We start from the raw sequence: 20,001 nt of genomic DNA, 5'->3' as shown, positions 1-20,001 counted from the left end.
ACAAACTGTTGGCATGGCTTAACTACAGCCAGCAACTAAGTACCACACACCCTGCACTGGGATGGGGAGGATAATTGGAAAAAGGTAAAATGCACAGGTTGATGAGATACGTTTAATATCTGAAATAAAGTAAAAATATAGTAACAACAACAGTAAGGGGGAAGGAGGGATAAAACCAAAGAAAATAGTGAAGGGATAAACAAAAATAAAAACAAATTCGAGTACAATTGCTCACAACCCGCTGACCAATACCCAGCCCGACCTGAGCAGCAACTGATCCCTTTTGGGTGACTCCCCCTGATTTATATACTGGGCATGACGTGCTGTGGTAAGAAATACCCGTTTGGCTAGTTTGGGTCATATGTCCTGTCTCTGCTCCCTTCCAGCTTCTTGTGCCCCTCCTCATTGACACAGAATGAGAGACTGAAAAGTTCTTGATTGGGGTAAGTGCTACTGAGCACTGGTGTCTTACCTCATTGTTCTCAGACTAAACCTAAAACCCAGCACTGCCCCAGCTACTAGGAAGGAGATTGCAGGGTACAACACAAAGAATAGTTTACAAATTATTCTGTCACAAATACAACATCAGACACAATGGCAAAATTTAAAAACAGAAAAAGAGCATTTGTCAGTGCTTCATCCCATTTATGACATGCACGACTTCAGATTTTGACTTCAACTAACAAACTTATCAGTTCAACCTCTTATGAACCAACTATGAAACCTTGATTTTTTTGGAATCATTAATGAAAAGGCAAAACATGAAAACAGGGGCAAGGAGGGACTTCATATACAAATAGCTTATACACTGAAATGCCATATAGTGAGGCATTTCGTAGATCTTTTGTACTAGAAAACTAAGAGTATGAATTAACCTATAGCCCTTTACAATCAATTTATCAGTATCTCAATTTTTAAAGGCACACGGAATTCATTAGATTGCTTTTAAATTGATACAGTAGTTGAGAAGGTAGCTTCATTGCATAAGCATGAAAACGAATATTCACTAAATACAAATCCTCCTAAACCTGATTTTCAAAGTAAAGCTTATTTTAATTGTACCTACAGGCAACTTTTTTTTTAAAGCATATTAAAGCAAAGGAAGTGTTATTTAAAACACAGTAAGTCAAAATATCTTACAATTTCGTAATATAATGTGAGAAAGAAAATGAGTATTTCAGAGAAAACTACAAGACACAGTAAAAGATATGATACTTCTTTACAACAGTACTGAAAGTGAAGCACAAAGAATAAGTCTAGTCATTATTTCTAGCCATGAAAGTGATCCTAACTAGGATGAAAAATAATTTAAGGTTAAACATTACAGGAATATTTTGATCACTTCAAGCCCAAGAACTATAAACTCAGAAAAATCAGAGAAAGGGTGAATTTAAAATAAGTTCAAACATTAAAAGCATAACACAGAAAAGACATGAGGCAGCACAGTTGTAAAGATTACGGACTCACCCTAAATTAACACTAAATTTTGTTATTTGTAACATCAGATCCTTAGAAAGTCACTTTCAAATACAGTAGATTTGTTTTCAGGCCTTTTTTCTTGTGTATTATGACAGATGTGAGAGTATTTTTTCAAGGTCCCATCCCAATACTGCTCTCATTTTTCAATGGTACTAAAATCCCAGGCCCCTCTTGACAGAGATAGCTGTTTCTCAATGTTCAATTTTACAGACAACACCTCTCCATGTTTCTTTAAAAGCTCCCACATTCAGACTTCAAGAACTTTAGAAAGTACTTTACTAACTAGAAAAATCTTACTACTAAACAGTAACCTAAGTATCCTTCACCAAAAGAAGAACAAAATAACTCAAACCCCTAATTCATTCAGAAATACTGATACATACACATCCATGTAAATGGTGGCTGATTGACAGATTTTCACCTGTGCACTTTGAGGAGATACAGAAAGCTGATAAATGCCTTAGAAAGCACAGAAGAGTAATTCTCAGGAGCTACCTTAATGAAGAAAGCGATATTATTTTTTTGCACACCTTACTTTTTTTATATGAAGGTACACATGGGACAAATGTATTTGTAAGATAATAAAACACTGTTGCCACCCTCTTAGCCATCTGATCAGGTCTCTTCCTATTTACCTGTTTCACTCAGATTTTGGCTAATATGACAAGTCTTTAAAGAAATATTCCTTAAATGGACAAACTAGCCATAGAAGCTTTCTGTCTCAAACTGAAAAAGTTAGATTTTATACCCCAATTCAGCCTGCAGTAGGTCTGGAAATAAACAGTCTTTGAAAGTGACAAGTTAAAACTTTTCTGCAGAGAAAACGGTTTAAAGACTGGGGTGGGAGTGGGGGAAAGGGCTAGTAACACCTGGTTCAGTCTTTAAAGAGAGGCTACTTTTCCAAACAAAGAAACTGTTATTTAGACCTAGCATTTCTATCCTCTAATACACATTTTAAAAACAACGCTGCTGTAGATCACATTGATAAGGTTTCATTTTATTCTTCCACAGATACAGAAGACTAACATGAATAGTATCTGTATACACCACCATCCACAATATTGTTAAAGATAGTGTTTATTACTGAAAAACATGTACAAAAAGAGATGTTAGCTCAACCCCCAATCTCAAGGCTGAGAGGCAGAACTAACTTTCGCAAGGGGATATAATTTCTGAATTCAAATTATTTTATCTGTAACCACGTTTACGATCACTTGAGAACAACAATACAACTTTATTACTGAATTTGCTCATAAATTGCTTTTTAAAAGCGTCTCAGGGACATGTTATATTGGGGGGTATACATTAGAACACTATAATCTGCAGCCCCATATTGTGCAGTGTGTTGATGTCGTATTTGGCCTCTGTACATAAGGAAATTATTATTCTTTATTATTTATAAGCATCCTATTAAAGCCAATCTGGCATCCAATATTGATTCTTGAGTGTTCAACAATAGTAATGGGTAATGCCAGGAACAGAGGGAGAAATTTATTCAAATTACTACTTAAATTTTCAAGCAAATATTTACAGACGTGTATGTAAAACCAGGATGAACTAAAAAGAACTTTGTGTGGTTTTTACAAATTATTATTCTACAAAATATTGATAAAAAATAATGAGACAACAAATTATTACTTCCTATCGGTCAGATATAACATTTCCCACTTGCAAATAGTATTTAATTGCTTCTCAACCCTTGCAATAGCCTTGCAAAATAATCACCTTCACCTAATTCTGTTTACCAGCAAAGGTAGTCACTTGTCCCACATTACAGAACAAATGGTGGAAAAATAAGGAAAAGCATAAGGAAAGGGAGAAGAAAGAGGAAGAAGAAGAAGAGGAAGGAGATATGGTAAAGGAAGGGGGAAGAAAAAAGAAAGAAAAGGGAGGCAAGGGGAGAGGAGGAGGAAGAAAAGAAAGTTTTCCTTGTTCTGCCTTTTACTAGTATAGTGCAAGAAACTCTTGATACACCTGACATCACCTGCAAGTCTCAGTTGTAGGTAGGTTAACTCTATTGCTGAGTGCCCAAACAATGCTTTTGAACTCCTCCTTTGTAGCTTTCACTGTTTCTACTTCCTGAATACTTCTTTCCACCCCTGCCCTACACTAGAATTTGGTGATTAATTCTGTTTGGTAAGCTGGCTTCCTGATACACCCACTTGTCAGGGTGGACCACACTTGGACTTGTAAGAAGCTGTCCTCAAAAACTTTATAATTTTCCTGACTGTTTTTACCATTCAGTGCTGCTTCTCACGGGATTCCAGCTATCAGTTCCCTGATCAATCTCCTTAATTCCAGGTCCGTATTGTGCTACTCTCCTTCCTTTATCTTCTGAAGATCTTGGCCTTCACAATTTTATGGTCACTATAGCCAAGGCAGCCATTAATTATGATCTCCTAAATCATCATTGGTAAATAGCAGATCCAACTGTGTGTCATTCCTAGCTATCTCAGGGAATACCCATCTCAAGAAGTTACCTCTGTCATGCTCTAGACTCCACCTTGACCTGCTTGTAACCTCACTCTGAAACACCAATGTTTTTTTTATTTCCATCTTTGGAATTACATGGCTGTGACAGACCTTTCTCTCTTCACCATGACTCACCAACCATCAAGATGGATACACTAACTATTTTTCTATTTTCATTGAAGCTGTGGGTAACAGTGTTTTTCAGTAATTTATTCAATATTATTAGCAATATATTTAACAATGTGAAACCTACTAAATTAGTTTAGTAAACACTAGATTTTCTATCCCAAGTACCAACAAACCAGTTGTTGTCCTGGGAATCCTATAATCCTTTCATCATAATCACTCCAAAGGCCTCAATTTGCAAGAACTTTACTTCCCATTTTAACGGATCTGAACGAAGCCCTTACAAAGGTTTTCCATCAGCACAACAATTAGAACAATCAACAAAACCACTGAATTGCTAGTGGAGCAAAAAATATGTTTCTGGGCATTGATTAAAAGGTTACTACACTAAATATACCAGAAATTCACATACTTCAATATTGTAGAAGAGCACAGAATTGTTCATTAGCCATGTAAATAAAGTAACCAAGAAGTGTTCATTAGCCATGTAAGTAAAGAGAACCTGCAAACTAGAAGCACTTTAATAAACATGTTTGTGACTTATTTCTTACAGTAATTAAAGAACTTACCAATTTTCACCAGCAAACAAGACAAAACTTAATTAAAAAAACCATGCAATATTCTGTACCCTGTATTCAATTACTTCATTTTTCATTTTATCAAAAACAGTGAAAATAACTTTTTAATGTATTATATGCAACAGTAAGGTCTCTCAGAGATTAGAGCCCTCTGGAGGCTAGGACACAATTTATTCAAAATTGCAGTTGAAGTTTGAAAGTGTTCTTCCAAAACAACAGATATCAAGTCTGCTGCAACCAAATTATACGTAAGTAAATTACACACTGAGAATAAAAATGTGACTGATTATACTTCTAAACTTTTATTATTTTGCATATATATGTTTAGTCTTAAAATACAGTATCTTCCATTTTTTAATGATTACATTTTAAGATGACTATTTGAAGTCAGATTCCAGCTTTGCAACATCAATTTTTAAAAAGCTGTGGGTCTTAAGCGAAGGAATGTAAATGAATGCAAGTCCCCACTGGTAGATTTGAATATATAACTTGTTATTTAAAGAAAATAACTCGTAGTGCAAATGTCTGGAGAAGTCAATTCTAAAATAACATCCATGAATCCATTCATTCCACTTCATACCTTTATTCTGGCATCATTGCCAGATTTCTCTGTTTTCCATTGTGCCTCCTGCTTCCTCAGTTTCTCCAGGTCATTTAGCAGGTCAGCACAGCATGTATTTAATCCCTGATTTTCCGCCTCTAGATTTTTTATAACCAGTCTGTTTTGCTCTTCCTTCTTCTGTGCACACTCCTCAGCGTCCTGTAGAACAGTACCACAAGGGCCGATAAACAAAAAAGTGAGAACTAATCAGCAAATATAAACTGTGCAGTTTTACCCTCACAGCAGCTTCTTCTATATTTGATGGCCAAGGTCACCTGTGTACTTTTATTGGCCTCTTTCATGCAGGTGGAAGGGTCATATTTTTTAGCTGGATGACAGCTTTGATGAGCACACATTTGCAAAGAGCCCATTAATTGATCAAGCTGCCTTTGATGCTGTCCCCAGCTATTTTTGAGACCCACACAGACATATCCTCCCAGACCTCGGCTTTATCAATTAATAATGCCAGTCCCATCAGAATCTAATTACAAGAAGCCACATCTTCACACTCCTACTTTCTTTGCTTCATTTCCATCATTAACTATTTATCTGAAAGTTATAAAGCTTGGATTCTTGGCTTTAAAGCATCTTCCTCAGAGATAGTGTGTGAGAAAATGGTAAGGTATAGCAAGGCCTAAGGCAATTTTTTCCCCAAGCTTGTCACTTTCTGTGCCACAAAGGCTGACATTGCTTAAAGAACTACTTCAAAGCTACAGTCTTATGAAACTATGTACAAGTCAATATACCTTAAGTTCTTGTCTTTTATCTTTAAATTTCTGGTTCAAGTTACTGAATTCATTCTTCAAACGGGCATTTTCCTCATCCACAGCATTTTTTCCCTGTATTAAGTTGTTTATTTCCTGCTGCTGTCCTGTGAGTCGCTATTTAAAAAAAAAAAAAAGATTTTAATAGACAAAAAGTAATTGTAAAAGAACACTCATGTACTAGATTTTAGTCCTGTGAATTTCAGACCTATGAAATGTAACCATCTGATATATGTAGTTTTATAACATTATTTTAATTTCGTTACTTCTTTAATCATACTCAGAACTGAAACACAGTAATAAGTGAGGAACTGAGTATCTTGCTGCTTCTAAACAAAGGAACCTGTAAACGCAGAAATAACTGGAAATCATTCAGTCAAGCTTAGACAAAAACAGTAATTTGCAGAAGTTGTATCTGTACTTATTAAGAATACATTAGAATACTGTTCCACTTGCACTTCTAGTATACCAAAAATCAAGGCAAAAAGTAATAAAATACTTCAAAATTCTTCAGAATTCATGAAAATAACTACTAAGGCAACCAAAAATGCAACTGTCTGTAATATATAAGCTAAACGAAATGTGTTCAGAGACAAAAAAATACCTATATGAGGATATAACTTTAGATTATTCCACAATACAGCTGACAAACAAGAATGAGGGTTTTCAAGTTGCAAATGGTTACAGCTGGTTCACGTTTGTCAAAACATGAGAAAGCAAGAAAATGTGCTGAGAAAAACATGTAAAACAATGTATTTGAAGTCAAATTCAACAAGCACTGATTTTAAACCTGCATGTAACAATCTAAGCAAAAAAGGTACCCATGTCACCACTTAAAGTAACTCACCCACAAGAAGAAACACAAGCATTATGTGTAACAGCCCTGCATACAAAGCAGCTGCGCAGGGTTAAGCAGGGCTTGCTCTGCACGTTTAACGCTGTCAGTGTATTGGCATCCAGAGCACCTACACTGCACAAGGAAACTTCACAAAGTGATAATCTCAGAAGGAAGATGCACTTTTGGGAGTATGAATAGCAGTTTGAATACCACCTTCTCAAGATACACACACTCTTTTCTCTGCTCTGCCCCTTCTGCTGTGCTATGTTTTAACATTTGACAACTAGCTTGATAGTTGATAAACTAGCCTTTTCAGTTTTATCAGAGTTAAATCATACAAAAAGCATTAATTTCACATATTTTATTCCCACCTTCCTTGCATATATTTTTATTGCTCTATTTCTTGTACTACCATCCCCAAATCTTTTCTGTATGTTGTTCCTCCACATGTAGTAAATTTGTTTTATCCCTCTGGCCACTACTTCTACCTCCACACAAACATTAAAAAAACTCAAAAATGAACAAAAACACAGACAAAACCCCACACAAAATGAACAAACTCTCCCAAAAACCCAAACCACAAACAAAAACATACCACACTATGTAGCAGAAAGTATGTCCAAGCAAGAACAAACCCTGCAACCAATTCAGCCTATGCAAGGTATTGAAATCCAGCTAACCTGTGCAGCAAATATTGAAAACTAACAACCATGAATGGAAAATGTGTAGTAAATAGTGTAGGGAGGTATGAAGGAATTTTTCTCCCCACACTAAAAATTTCACTTTCTCAAGAAAAGAAAAAATTATCTTTGCTGTACCTCATACTCAGCCACAGTAGAATTCAAAGAATATACAGAATTATACACTTTCTAACAGTAGTCTTTAAAGAGATGGAAAAGAAAGTGAATGTGAATTGAAGAGAATGGAAAAAAATAAAACAAAAATTGAGAAGTGAAAGAAAAATACAGAAACCTCATGTTCTTGTATTTTGTATTTTTGCCTCAGATGTTATTAATTCTAACCAACCAGACAAAAAAAAAAAAAAAAATAACATCGAGAACTAGACTGTATTTAAAACAGTGCTAACTGGTAATTTAATCTCAAACCCATACTGTACTTGTTTATTTTTTACAAGATAACTAACAGAGACTCATTCTACAGCACTGGCACTTTGAATCAATCTTCATCAAAGTTTACCTAAGACTATAGACTCATAATAATTTTACCATTTCCGCCAAAGAAAATCTAAACTTGAATTTCACATTCAGAAATTTATATGAATTTTTTTTCAAGAGACACAACCCAGTGCTTAAACCTTCTCAAGTTTGTTATCAGAAGACATTAAGGAAGGGATAATGACATTAAGAAACCTCCTCTTAATAAATGACTCCCCTCTCTCATATTTTGAACCTGCCAGACACCAGGCTCAATTTTCACTTGAAGCAAAGAAGCTTCAGGAAATATCTGCTCTTCAGACATACTATTACAATTTCAGGAAGAAACTGTTGCTAGCAGAGATCATTTAGTTGCATCTTTAAAAAGGTATGAATCCACCCTACCATGGAAAGCATCAACTACCTTGTTTGCCTCCTTCTCACTCTCCAGATCCTCACAAAATTTAAGCAGCTCCTTTTCAGTCTTCCTGACAGTTTGTTACTACTTGTTTAATATTTATCAAGACAAAGTCTATATTTGAAGAACACCCCTAGAAATTCTATAGATCTGAAGTAGTCTATTGGCACTGAGTTATAATATAAGCTTTCATAAAATTTCAAAGCGCAGCTCCCGCTCAAAGGCATCTGATTTTTGAGTACACAAGCTACGCTATGTCAGTACTTACCTTCATCATATATCGTGTTGAAACTGGCAAGCAAATGTCTATTTGCGAAGTAAAATCAAAGATCTTTGGGATCTGTCAGGAACGGGAAGTTTTCCACCAATTTGGAGAATGAAGGTACATAGGTACAACTAGCTATTTCAAATGTTTGTTTCATATTCCTGAGGTGAAATTTTACACTCAAATAATCTACTTACCTCGCATACTTTGCAGGATAATCAGACAGGTTATCCTGAATCAGACTTGCACACTAATTACTTATCCCCACAACTGACCCATTTAAGACTTTAAACCAGAAGCAAATACACTGCATCAATCACTAAGCAGCAAACTCACCTGAGTAGTCTACAAAGTCATCTACCACAAAAGTAGTGAAACATTATTTAGATAAGTAATACCTGCATGGAAGAAATCCTGTTACCTTTCTAAGCATTTTTCTTGGGTACTATTTTGTATGCTCTTGTCTCTCCTTCCAAATGAATCGAACTTTTAGTCTCATATCTGCTCATTTCACATGCTTATAAAGAAGAGAAAAAAACCAGGAGTATTACTCAGGAGCCATGACTGAGTAGAAATAAGGGTCATAAAGAAGAATTTCTGAGATACAAACAATTAAGTAAGTTATCATCTGCCTTTGTCTGTGCAGCTGTTTTTGCACTTTGTTTCCTCAGCCTATGAATTACCTTGTATAATAGGAGGAAGTGAGTAAAGACCAATTTCTTACAACAGAGAATACAAGCAGAGTTCCTAAAGGACTACCCTACTCTGGTAAGTAGGTGAACAGAAAATAAACATACATGATCAACACATGGGGCAACCTCCCACATGAAGTTATTTTGACAGACTTCACCAAATAAAAGACACTCATCAGGAATTCATCTTTTCCCACAGTGTCTACTGTTTTTGTCTAGATGCTGTAAAAGACAGGATAATGCTACAGAAGAACAATCTTGGCTCACATTTTGCATTGACTGCAGTCATACTTGTTTGAATGCAACAGGACAAAAGCAATGTTCAATTGGCTTTTGACAGCTTCATGGTCAAGAATTACAGAAAACAACTTACATATCAGACACAACTACAGTACACTTCTAAGGGATCTTCCAATACAAGCTTCCAAATACAAGAAAAAATACTGTATTCTGGAGGTGAATTTGCCCTAATAATTTCACCTTTTTGTTTAGCTGACAAGAATCAAAAGAGTATCCTTTGCATACTGCTGATGCGCAGAATGCTCCAGGCAGTATTAACATACAAAGAAACACTGCGACTGGTAGAGCCAGTCTTTTGATGCTTCATAGAAATGCAATTCCAGAATTCATTTTTATCCTCTCTCATGGCATCTCTTTAGCTGCAACACTTTTTTTTCCTAACAATGTAACAAGACGCCTTGCTTCTGTCATTGGCTGATGAGGCATTTCAGGAAAAAAAATCAAGTCTCTACATCACAATATTAGAGGCGTCCCTCTACGGCTGCAGCAAAGGACATGCATTTGATTTCCACTACCAAAACAAATAAACAAAAGGGTAACAAACATTTCATTCTGCAATTTCTTTATTACATTATCAGAAGCTGCCACTATGCAGTACAATTCTAATATACCACATTAATAAAACAACAAACAACAACAAAAACCAACCCCCCCAAAACAAAACAAACACCAAAAAAACAAAAACACCCACAAAAAAACCTACAAAAAAAAATATTCGAACCTCACCACAAACCAAAAACCAAAATAACTCGAACTGACAAAAATTGAAATACTTTTACCCAAGCAGTGACTTTTAATAAAATACTGACATCTTAAGCAGAAACAAAATTAATTTATTAATGAGCTTTCTTTATCACAACTTAAATGTTAAAACATTGTCTTTTAAACTTCTCAGAATTTCTACTTCAACATTTACATATTTATTCTCCCACTTTCACCATCTCTTTTTACCCACCAAGTAGTTAGCTGAACTTAGTGCACTCATAACTTTCTCTCCTCTCCTCTAACTTTCCTTTTATTCTAGCAGAAATTGTTAAATACCACTAAAAATGTGCCAGTAACATTTCATAGCCTTCCTAATTTAGCTTTCTGAAATGTCACTTTAGATTTTTTAAATTTTATTAATTCTCATTGTTCTAAACTTGAACACTTATACACATTTAACAAATAACATCCCCAGTCATATTCTCATATTTTCTTAAATAAAGAAAAACACAAAAGTAAAAAAAATTAAATAAAGCCACTATTTCACCTCATGACTATTAGATCATGTAATTATTTTCAGATGTAGGATGAACAGAAATTCTGTGTAAATAATTCATGAAACAGTAACCATACACTGTAGAAGTCATCTGCTGTGTCTTGTGTGGTGTCCTTTCATAGTCAAAATGACACTAGCTAGTTAAGATACAAAGCACAAGTTATTTTTTATCCATTACTCCTCCAAAAGTAAAATGGCAACAGAGCTACCTGATTGTACAGTATCTTTCCAAAGGATTACCATATTCAGTTAACTGTTGACTCCTAGCAAGGACAGAAAAAACAGGAAAAATAGTAACTGATATATAATGCATTAAAATGCGACTCATGCAATAACAGTATAAGTGCATATCTCATTAATAATTCCTATTTTTCACACCTGTCCTTATGCTCTAACAATCTTATATAATTTAAAACAAAAAAAAAAAAAACAAACAAAAAAAACCCACAACAACAACAACAACAACAAAACACACAAAAAAAACCCAAAGAAACCCTGGAATTGAAGTGGAGGAGCTCACTTGATTTTCATACCACCAGGAATTCTTGTTCTTCCTTATCCCACTCCATGCTTTCCAGGACTTCCTGACATTAAACAAGTTAAATAATTGTTTCTGAAAAGTATGAATCCACAAACAGACATCTACAAATCCATTCCCAAAACAAATGAGAATTTTGAACTCCTATTTCTAATGGCGATTAAATAAAACATGATAACATACAAAATACATACAAGGAGAAACACGCCTTATAACACTGCCCATTCTAACGTGCCTACATGCTATCTATGTGCCAGAGAAAAATAGCAGGCCTTTTTTTGCAGGAGGAAGAAAAGAAAATGAAAACTCTTTAAAGCTCTTTTCTAACAGGATCAGGTGAAACGGTTCTGCTACAGCAAAGGAGACCAGAAATACGAGCAGCTTGACTTCATCCTGCAGGTAGGGGTATGTACTTACTCCTCTACCACCAGTCAGTCTTGCTCCTCAATTCTCATCTGTCACACAGATTAAGGAAGGGTCAAACACTATAATATATTATAAACACCATGATCCTTACTGCCCTCTTTGGAATTGTCTGATGTAATTAATTTGGTGTCTTCAGCAAAGTTTGCTATCTTACTTGAACCACCTACAGGATTTCTTAAGTGTTTAAGCATGTGGTGGAAATAAACTGTGATTTCATGTAGTGTATCAGTTTTGGAACTCTAGGACCTCACTTCCACTAGCAGCAAAGGAACCATCTTAGCCAGATCTGCTAAGTAGGTCACAGCACCGACAAAAGTTTTATTATGCGTACCATTTCATTCCACTAAAGCTGCTTCTTACAACTATACTGCACATCCCATCTGTCATGCACTAAAAAGAAAATTCTACTGTTGTTTTCACTACTTAAAATATCCTAATATTCTTTCCATCTCTTCTGCAGAACAGGTGAAGCAGAAGTAAGTGCTGCCAGCAGCTGCATTTTTGCATTGACAAGGGAGCCAAGTACTGTTCCTGGCACACGTTCAATAGGTTTGCCATCTCTGAAACATGGAATACAGAAGTTCCTTGCCCTGCAAGAGGTCAATACTTAGTGCCAGTTTTTCACAAAAGTACACCTCTAATTTGGAAATGAGACATTAACTGCCAAAAAAGAAAAGCTGCAGCTTCATACTATATCCAGCACCTCTCTGAGTATAGCACATATTGCAGTAATGCATCTGCTAGATTTAGAGATTAACTGTCCATTTTTCTCTAATGAGGATATGTCAGGTCTCAGGATAACTACAGCGAACACTGACAATATAATCTCACAACCTCGCCACAACTCTAATATCACCTTAACAATCAGCTTCTCTAAATAAATCCCCTTTCCTCTTTTGTCTAGTCTGGACAGACTGGATTTTCTGCAAGACATATAAGACAGTGCTGTAAAGTGGCACTGTCCAATAGACTGATACTTTATCTACTCTTTCCTCTCTTCATAGCAGCTGTATTTCGAAACATGGAAAGCAGTAGCCCAGCCCTCTAGGTCAGGCAGCAGAAAATCTTATATCTTCTTAGATATAAGATGTATCTTCTTAGTCCCTATTCTTTCTACTAATTCCAAATTGAACTCAAAAAACTGCTAAAATGAGCTCTTATCTTGTCCTCACTGAAAAGCACAATCTTGACAGAACCTGGGGGTTTGGCTTTTTCCCTCACTTTACTTCTCAGCAAGGCCTATACAAGTTCCTCAGAGTGAGATAGCCTCTGTCTCTGGAAGTGTGCAAGATTATCTGAGATCTGCAGGAATCAGTGCCTACTAGCACCTACTCCTGACACAGCAATATTTCATTACACTCACATACATCAGTGCTGCCAGATCAGGCGTAGTAAATACCGAACAGCTGTTGCTATGATCAACTTTTCTGACAAGCTCCTTCTTAACTGCTGTCAGCAGATTCATAAAGGCCAGAACCTAATCTCAAAGGGCACTGCATGCTTCTTTCTGCTGCTTAGTCCTTAAGGAACAACAATTTTTTTTTAACTTGTGGAAATTTGTTCACATCCAAGTAAGAAGCCACGATATATGAAAAGATTCCTCATCAACAATGTCCTTAAAGAGGGAATAAAAGCAGCTTCACCCTCTTAAAACTATACTGATTTAACAACAACAAAAAAAAAACCCAGCAACCAGAAAATGCGCTAAACACAGTTAAGAAGTTAATCTCCTCTAATGGCTTTGTAAACCATTTCTAACTCTAGAAAAAACGCTATCCCATTGTAACTCTAATTGACTACATGACAACTATTCTTACCTGGATTGAACAAGAAATTTTCCAAACTAGACTGTAGCTCCCTAGAGCATGAATAAGATCATAAACATGACGTCCTTCTTCTTTCCAGGCTTGAATTCTGAGCTCCACTAACATAAGAATTGAACAAGCAGGCAGAGGACAAGAAACAGCCCATTTATTTACTAACTACATTTTTTCCTGTCTTATCGAGCAGCTATCATTTCAGGCTATCTTTGTAAACACACCATGAAGAACACGAATTATAAGCAATAAGGATACAGAAACATTAGCTAACCTTAGGCATGGCTACACAGACAAATTAATGAAAAGTTAAGGCATGGATTTACAGAATACCTGCAGAAAAACCCAATGTAGTTGCTTTTTTTGCAGATTAAGTAGGAAAACTCCTTCAAAAAAAAAAAAAAGTAAGCTACCTCACAGAAACAATTTTCAATTTGTACAGAAAGCATTCCTACAGGGAATTCGCACAAAAGTACTAATGAGCTGTAAAGGTACACTGTAATTTACAGCTTATTAATTTCTTCAGGCAAACAAGCCCACAGGTATTAGCCATAGTCTTCATACCACCTACTTCAGGTAGGGTTCTATCAATAAACAAGAATCAGCAACTTTCAACTATTTGAATATTAAATATATTCTCCTCCCCATCCTTCTTACTTAGACAAGCTGCTCAACAAGATTTCTTTCCCTTATTTTTATGGGAAAACTAACTAGAAGGTGGCTAGCAGAAAGGCACAAAGACATAATAATTCACTAATGCAGAGCTACACAAACCAGACAGGTTTCATCGCTGAGGAATGATCACTTTTCCAAGTGATTTTACTGCTTGTGTAAAATCATCTTTTTAAAGACAAAAAAAGTGTCAGTGTCCTCACATATTCTTTGCTTGTAGTATCTATAAATCTCATTCAGTGGAGAAACTTTTTCTGCAAAGAGTTTATAAACTTTGCATAATCTCGTCACCACTGACACATTCATCTAAACTCCCTATTACCCAAATTATCCTCATGTCCCTCGTTACACAAGAAGAATCAAGGTTATATGCTACTGGATAGAAGTGTTTAGATGGCAAGAATGTCTGTATACATTTGTCTGAATTTAATAACAGGATTTTATTACAAAGAAAAATACAACTAGGTGAATGTACAAAAGTTAAGAAAAATGTATTAGTGTTAATTAAAACTTGAAGGTAGAATTATGCTTCTTTCAATTGGACCCATTAAAAGGGCTTTAATATAGATTCGCACAGCAAGCTGAAGATTTTCAAGTGCAGATAATGTGGCAAGCTAGTACTATTTTAACCCCTCTGGAGTATAATCAGTTGATAAGGTTTTGAAACATTACAAGGTCTAGGACAAAAGGATTAGCTTTAGTTCTTCCAGATCAAAATTGAAATCTAATTAATTAACAGTGTCACAGAAAAGGTTTATTGCTACTTTTACACATCTTTAATTTCATCTTCTAAGGAACACAGGTGAGGATATTTTAATTTATCTACTGCATGAATGGCAGAAGACTGAGTTCTCTGTTCCCACATTATCCTCTAAATTAATTGTTTAAATTTTAAATTTTTAATGTATTTTTCCAAAACTCTCACCTTATTAGAAAAAAAACCAAAAACCAACAAAACCCAGTGATCTATTTGAGACATAGACAAATATTATAAATTAAATATACCAGGTGGAAAATGTTTCTAAAGAAAAAGGAGAATGAAGAAAAAGATCTGCAGCAGTCAGCCTTCAGAAGAAAAATAATATAAAATGTAGGACACATAACTACTGAGAAAAGTTTTGAGCCACTGTGTAAAACAAAAATGACAGTAATATGATCAGTATAGCAATCTAGCCACCAACCTCAAAGGAATTAGATTTTTACCACACAGCATGTAGAATAAATAGATAAATACCAGATGAGGCACAGCTGTGACTATCAAGACCAAAAGTTACCAACCAACTACAAAGGCAACAATTTTAAAAAAGATGCAATAAAGGGAAAAATACAATGGAAAACTCCAATAAAACTAATTCAGGTCTCAGTAACAAGTATCTACATGCATCTCACGTAGGATGTGATGAATATGGTTTCTTACTAGGTGAATTTTAAAAGGGCTGTTAAGCACATCAGGACAAAGTCTAAGCAGAATACAAGAGATGGAAGATTACCACAGTTTCTTGTTCTAGGGTTCTGTTGTTTCTGGCTGCAACGTTAACTTACATACATCTCAAATTATGAGATATGTCATTTATTTGCCCTTTTCCCCTTACTCATCATGGAGTCATACAACCAACTCATGGCCACTTAGAATTTCCTAATAAATAAATGCCCTATGACAAATGATATTTTTGCAACTGTACAAGGTGGGAAGGGGAAAGGAAAATCAACAGAAGAGATAATTGGATAAATCTCATCTTCCTAAATGTAACAGATCGGTAGACTGCAATACACAACTTTGAAGTCCTGCTGTCTATACTGTACAGTAAAGAACTTTCATTTACGTCACTGCCAAAACTCACTATTTTAGAAGCAACCTATCTGAATGTTAGCTACCCTTTAGATGAACAAAGAAAGAACAATCCAGAAATATAAACAGGAATGCTCCTTACTACACTGTTGTCTGTGCTAGCTCCAGTCTTTGTTTACCAAACCATCAAAACCATTCAAGAACTCCGAAATTTATCCTCCTCATTTCAATACTGTGGCATCCTGATGAATGGATGAGGCAAGAATATGGGAATGACACCACCCTTGTATACAGCTTTTATATATAGCATTGGCCATTGGCACTATCTGGTGTCCTTCACAACCTCCTCTCAGTCAATGATGCTCTAAGGAAAGCTATTTGAAAGGGCTGCATTACAACATGCATTAAAGTTGTGATGATCACCAAAAAAAGCAGCTTCTGTCCGCATTTGTTAACTCTTCCCATCCAGTTGCCAAACTTTCCTTCCTCAGCTGGCATTTTTCCTTGTTTCTAGTTACAACTTCAGCCTTTCTCCACTTCCAGATGATCACTCTATCACACTATCAACTTCAGATTTCTGACCAATTTCAATTTCAGCTTCTGAAATTTATCTGAAACCACAGACAGCAATCTCATGGAAATGTATGCTACAGGTTTAGAAGCTGCCACAACAAGTGCCACCTTTTGAAAGCTCATTATTGCACATAAATTCTTATAAACTTCTTACACAGGAATCTTCTCTTTCCGCTAAGGATCGGATAAAAATGCAGGAATAATCATGAACTGCTGGTTCATATTCACTGGTTTTATTTTCACTCTCCACAACTACCTGAAAGGAGGATGGAGCGATGAGGTGGCTGGTCTCCCAGGTAACAAGTGATAGAGCAAGAGGTAACAGCCCCAAGCTGTGCCACGGGTATTTTATACTGGATACTAGGAAAAATTACCCCACTTAGAGGGTGATCACTGTTCCCTGGGAACAGGCTTCCCAGGGAAGTGGTGGAATCATTACCCTTGAAAGTGTTCAAAAATCGTGTAGATGAGGCCCTTAGTGACATGATTTAGTGGTGGTCTTGGCAGTCCTTAGGTAATTATTGGACTTGATGATCTTAAAGGTCTTTTCCAACCCAGTTGATTTTATGATTCGATAAAAATGATGTGGATCCATGCCTCAGACACATTACAAATCACACCTACAGCTATGAGGACATGACCACGCACAGAAACTCCAGCCACTGATCTAATACAAAATAAAAAGATTAATAACCTCCTTGCAGACGTGTTTCTTGTTAGGCAGCAGGCATATCAGGTTTATTTTGAACAGACCAGAATTAGGTAAGCTCTGGAAACCTCAATTTACACCACTGGCTACACAACTTACCTCAATTCGGGCAAGACTTAGTAAAGGCCATCAGAAATGTGAGAAATTCACTAAAGATCTGCATTATGGGGCAGGGCCCACCTTCAGCAAGTTTGCTGATGACACATAACTAGGAGAAGTAGACAGAGAGACATGATGACAGGCTCGAAAAACGGGCTGAAAGGAACCTCATGGAATTCAAATATGGAAAATGAAAAGTCCTGCACCTGGGGAAGAACAACCCATTTGAGATCTATGGAGAAAAGGAAGGTGCAATATTTATTGTTCTCTTCTGTTTCTTTCATTAGTTTTGGATTTCCTAAGTACTGCATTTCAAATATTAAGAAGGGTTCAAGAGCTTTGATTACTTTTGAAATAATTACTTTTATTTTTTAGGATATGTGCTCATATGTCCTCAATTTCACCAATGCCTTGACCCAACACCTTGGGTTGTTTTTTTTGTTTGTTTTTACTCACGCACAACTTTTGTTTTGAGTTAACAGCTCAATTGAGAATACACATAAGACTTATTTATGACATTCTGGATTTGCCAGTATTATTTTGCAGTTTATGCTAACAGTTAACTTAATAAATATTGGTACTAGTGAGTAACACCAAAATACATAAATGTATTTTAGCTGTATTGCTTTTAGTATTCTACATATTTAGTTCTCATTACTATAGTAAATGTTATATTTTTACATGAGTCAGGATGGCAAACCTTTCCAAATCATGAACACATTACAAATCTAAGCATAGTCAGAATTCATCTAGATTGAAATCCAAGTTTAGGTTTGTCTATTAAGCAAAATAAGGCAATGAATTAATAAAACTTTTCAGCAGAAGTTTCCTCTAAAATCACAGGCACTTTTTAGGTGAAAGGTCAACAACCTGAACAGCTCAGAATAGTTTAATACTTTGTCAGAAGGTTATCTTCTCTGAATCACCTCCAACTTTCACCTTAAAGACACAACAGCAAACTATTTTTACATCTTAGGAAATACAAATGTGATGCCAATGACAGAATTTTTCTGAACTGCTCTATTTAAGCATAATACTAACCTGTTCTAGGATTTCTATTTTGTTGTCTTTGGCTTGCAAAATCTGTAAAACCTTTCTGTCCTTGACTTCAGCTTTCTGTTTTTCTCTGGAAACAAACAAAAAAATTAGACACTTTATTAGTCATAATTTGCAGTTAATAATTTGAATTTTTCATGTCCTGATAATGAATGTCATTTTAAAGAATAGAAAATTAAATTATCTGAAGCTGACAGGCCTTGCAGAATTAATCAGGGAGCATATGGCAAGTGACAGCAAATTACATCTGTAAACAGCTAACACAACTTTGTTCAAAAAGAACAGAAGCAAGAAATCTTAAAATACATTTTAAGCAGCTGAAATTAGCTGTCTTACTCTTTCCCAAATGCAGAAAGTATACTTGTCCATAGGCTTATCAAAATTCTTTTTTTCCTACTTGGCAATACAGAGCCACTAAGCCGCTTGGCTTTGTGAAGTCCTTCTCTTAGCTATGCAGCATTTCAAAGTCTGAAACAATACTTATAAACATCACATCTAACTATACTATTTTCAAGATGAACAGAACCTGTAACTTTTTCGGGGCGGGGGGGCCCCCCCAAGTTAAGACAGTTCAGAAGCTTGATAATGGGGATGAGTAAAACCTCTCTACATGGTTAACAAGTGCAAGCCTATAATAATCTCAGCAACACTTTGTAGAAAGACAGCTCATGAGTCATTAACACTTTAACAAAGCAGCTCATATCATTCCTATCCTATTTGTTGACTGAGTTTTAAATGTTGATGCCCTTACTGGCTTCTGTTTTTTTGCAGAAAGAAAACAAATGTGATAGTAAAGCTACACAGAGATCCTTAGCACAAGACAGCTAAGTTTCTATCATGTATCTCTTAAGAAAAGATCTGAGAAACACGTATTCCCTAAAAATAGCCAAATACTTCAGGCATTCCCACCACCACAGGCGACAAGCAGAAAACTCATTCAGAATTATTCATGCCCTCACAGTACACTTAAACTTACATCACTGCTGGGTTTAAGTCATTCCTGGAACACAACTTTCACTCTACTAAAGTGAGCATGATTCAGAGGTGGCAGGGAATGCAAGAGGGGTACCCATAACTCTGTTAATCTGATCAAAAACAGATGAGAAGATCCAGCTGTGCACAAAAGGCTTCATCTGCTGAAGCGCTCTGTAACAGTGACTAATGAGGACAGTAGATATACGGACAATTACTTTTCTCCACTATTATGTGTTACTGCATATTCTATTGCTATAAGTGGTTTTAAAGGCTAAACTACACTGCCCCCACAGGCTATCCAATAACATGCTTTTAAAAATAAAGTTCTATGACTGCTAAAGTATCTAGTCTTATCTTGAGTAAATAAAGAATTAAATAAAAATGGTAAGGAATTTACAG

At 35.8% G+C, this 20,001-nt stretch overlaps 1 protein-coding gene across 1 annotated transcript in view; it reads right to left on the bottom strand.

The window, feature by feature from the left end:
* The window catches only part of CNTLN (centlein), a 190,513-nt gene that overhangs the window by 140,575 nt on the left and 29,937 nt on the right, over positions 1-20,001 (bottom strand). Inside the window, exons 3-5 of the mRNA XM_061360342.1 lie at positions 18,613-18,697; positions 6,003-6,137; positions 5,236-5,415 (exon numbers count right to left, since the gene is read on the bottom strand). Of these exons, the coding sequence (XP_061216326.1) occupies positions 5,236-5,415; positions 6,003-6,137; positions 18,613-18,697 (400 nt within the window). The remainder of the gene's footprint in view (positions 1-5,235; positions 5,416-6,002; positions 6,138-18,612; positions 18,698-20,001) is intronic.

This window comes from Neopsephotus bourkii, unplaced genomic scaffold (assembly GCF_033783945.1).
Source record: "Neopsephotus bourkii isolate Nb327-2 ecotype Australia unplaced genomic scaffold, CSIRO-AGI_Nbou_v1 NB_1020, whole genome shotgun sequence".
NCBI lineage: Eukaryota > Metazoa > Chordata > Aves > Psittaciformes > Psittacidae > Neopsephotus > Neopsephotus bourkii.
The sequence above is the reverse complement of the archived record's forward strand: the minus strand, read 5'-3'. Positions and strand labels throughout refer to the sequence as shown.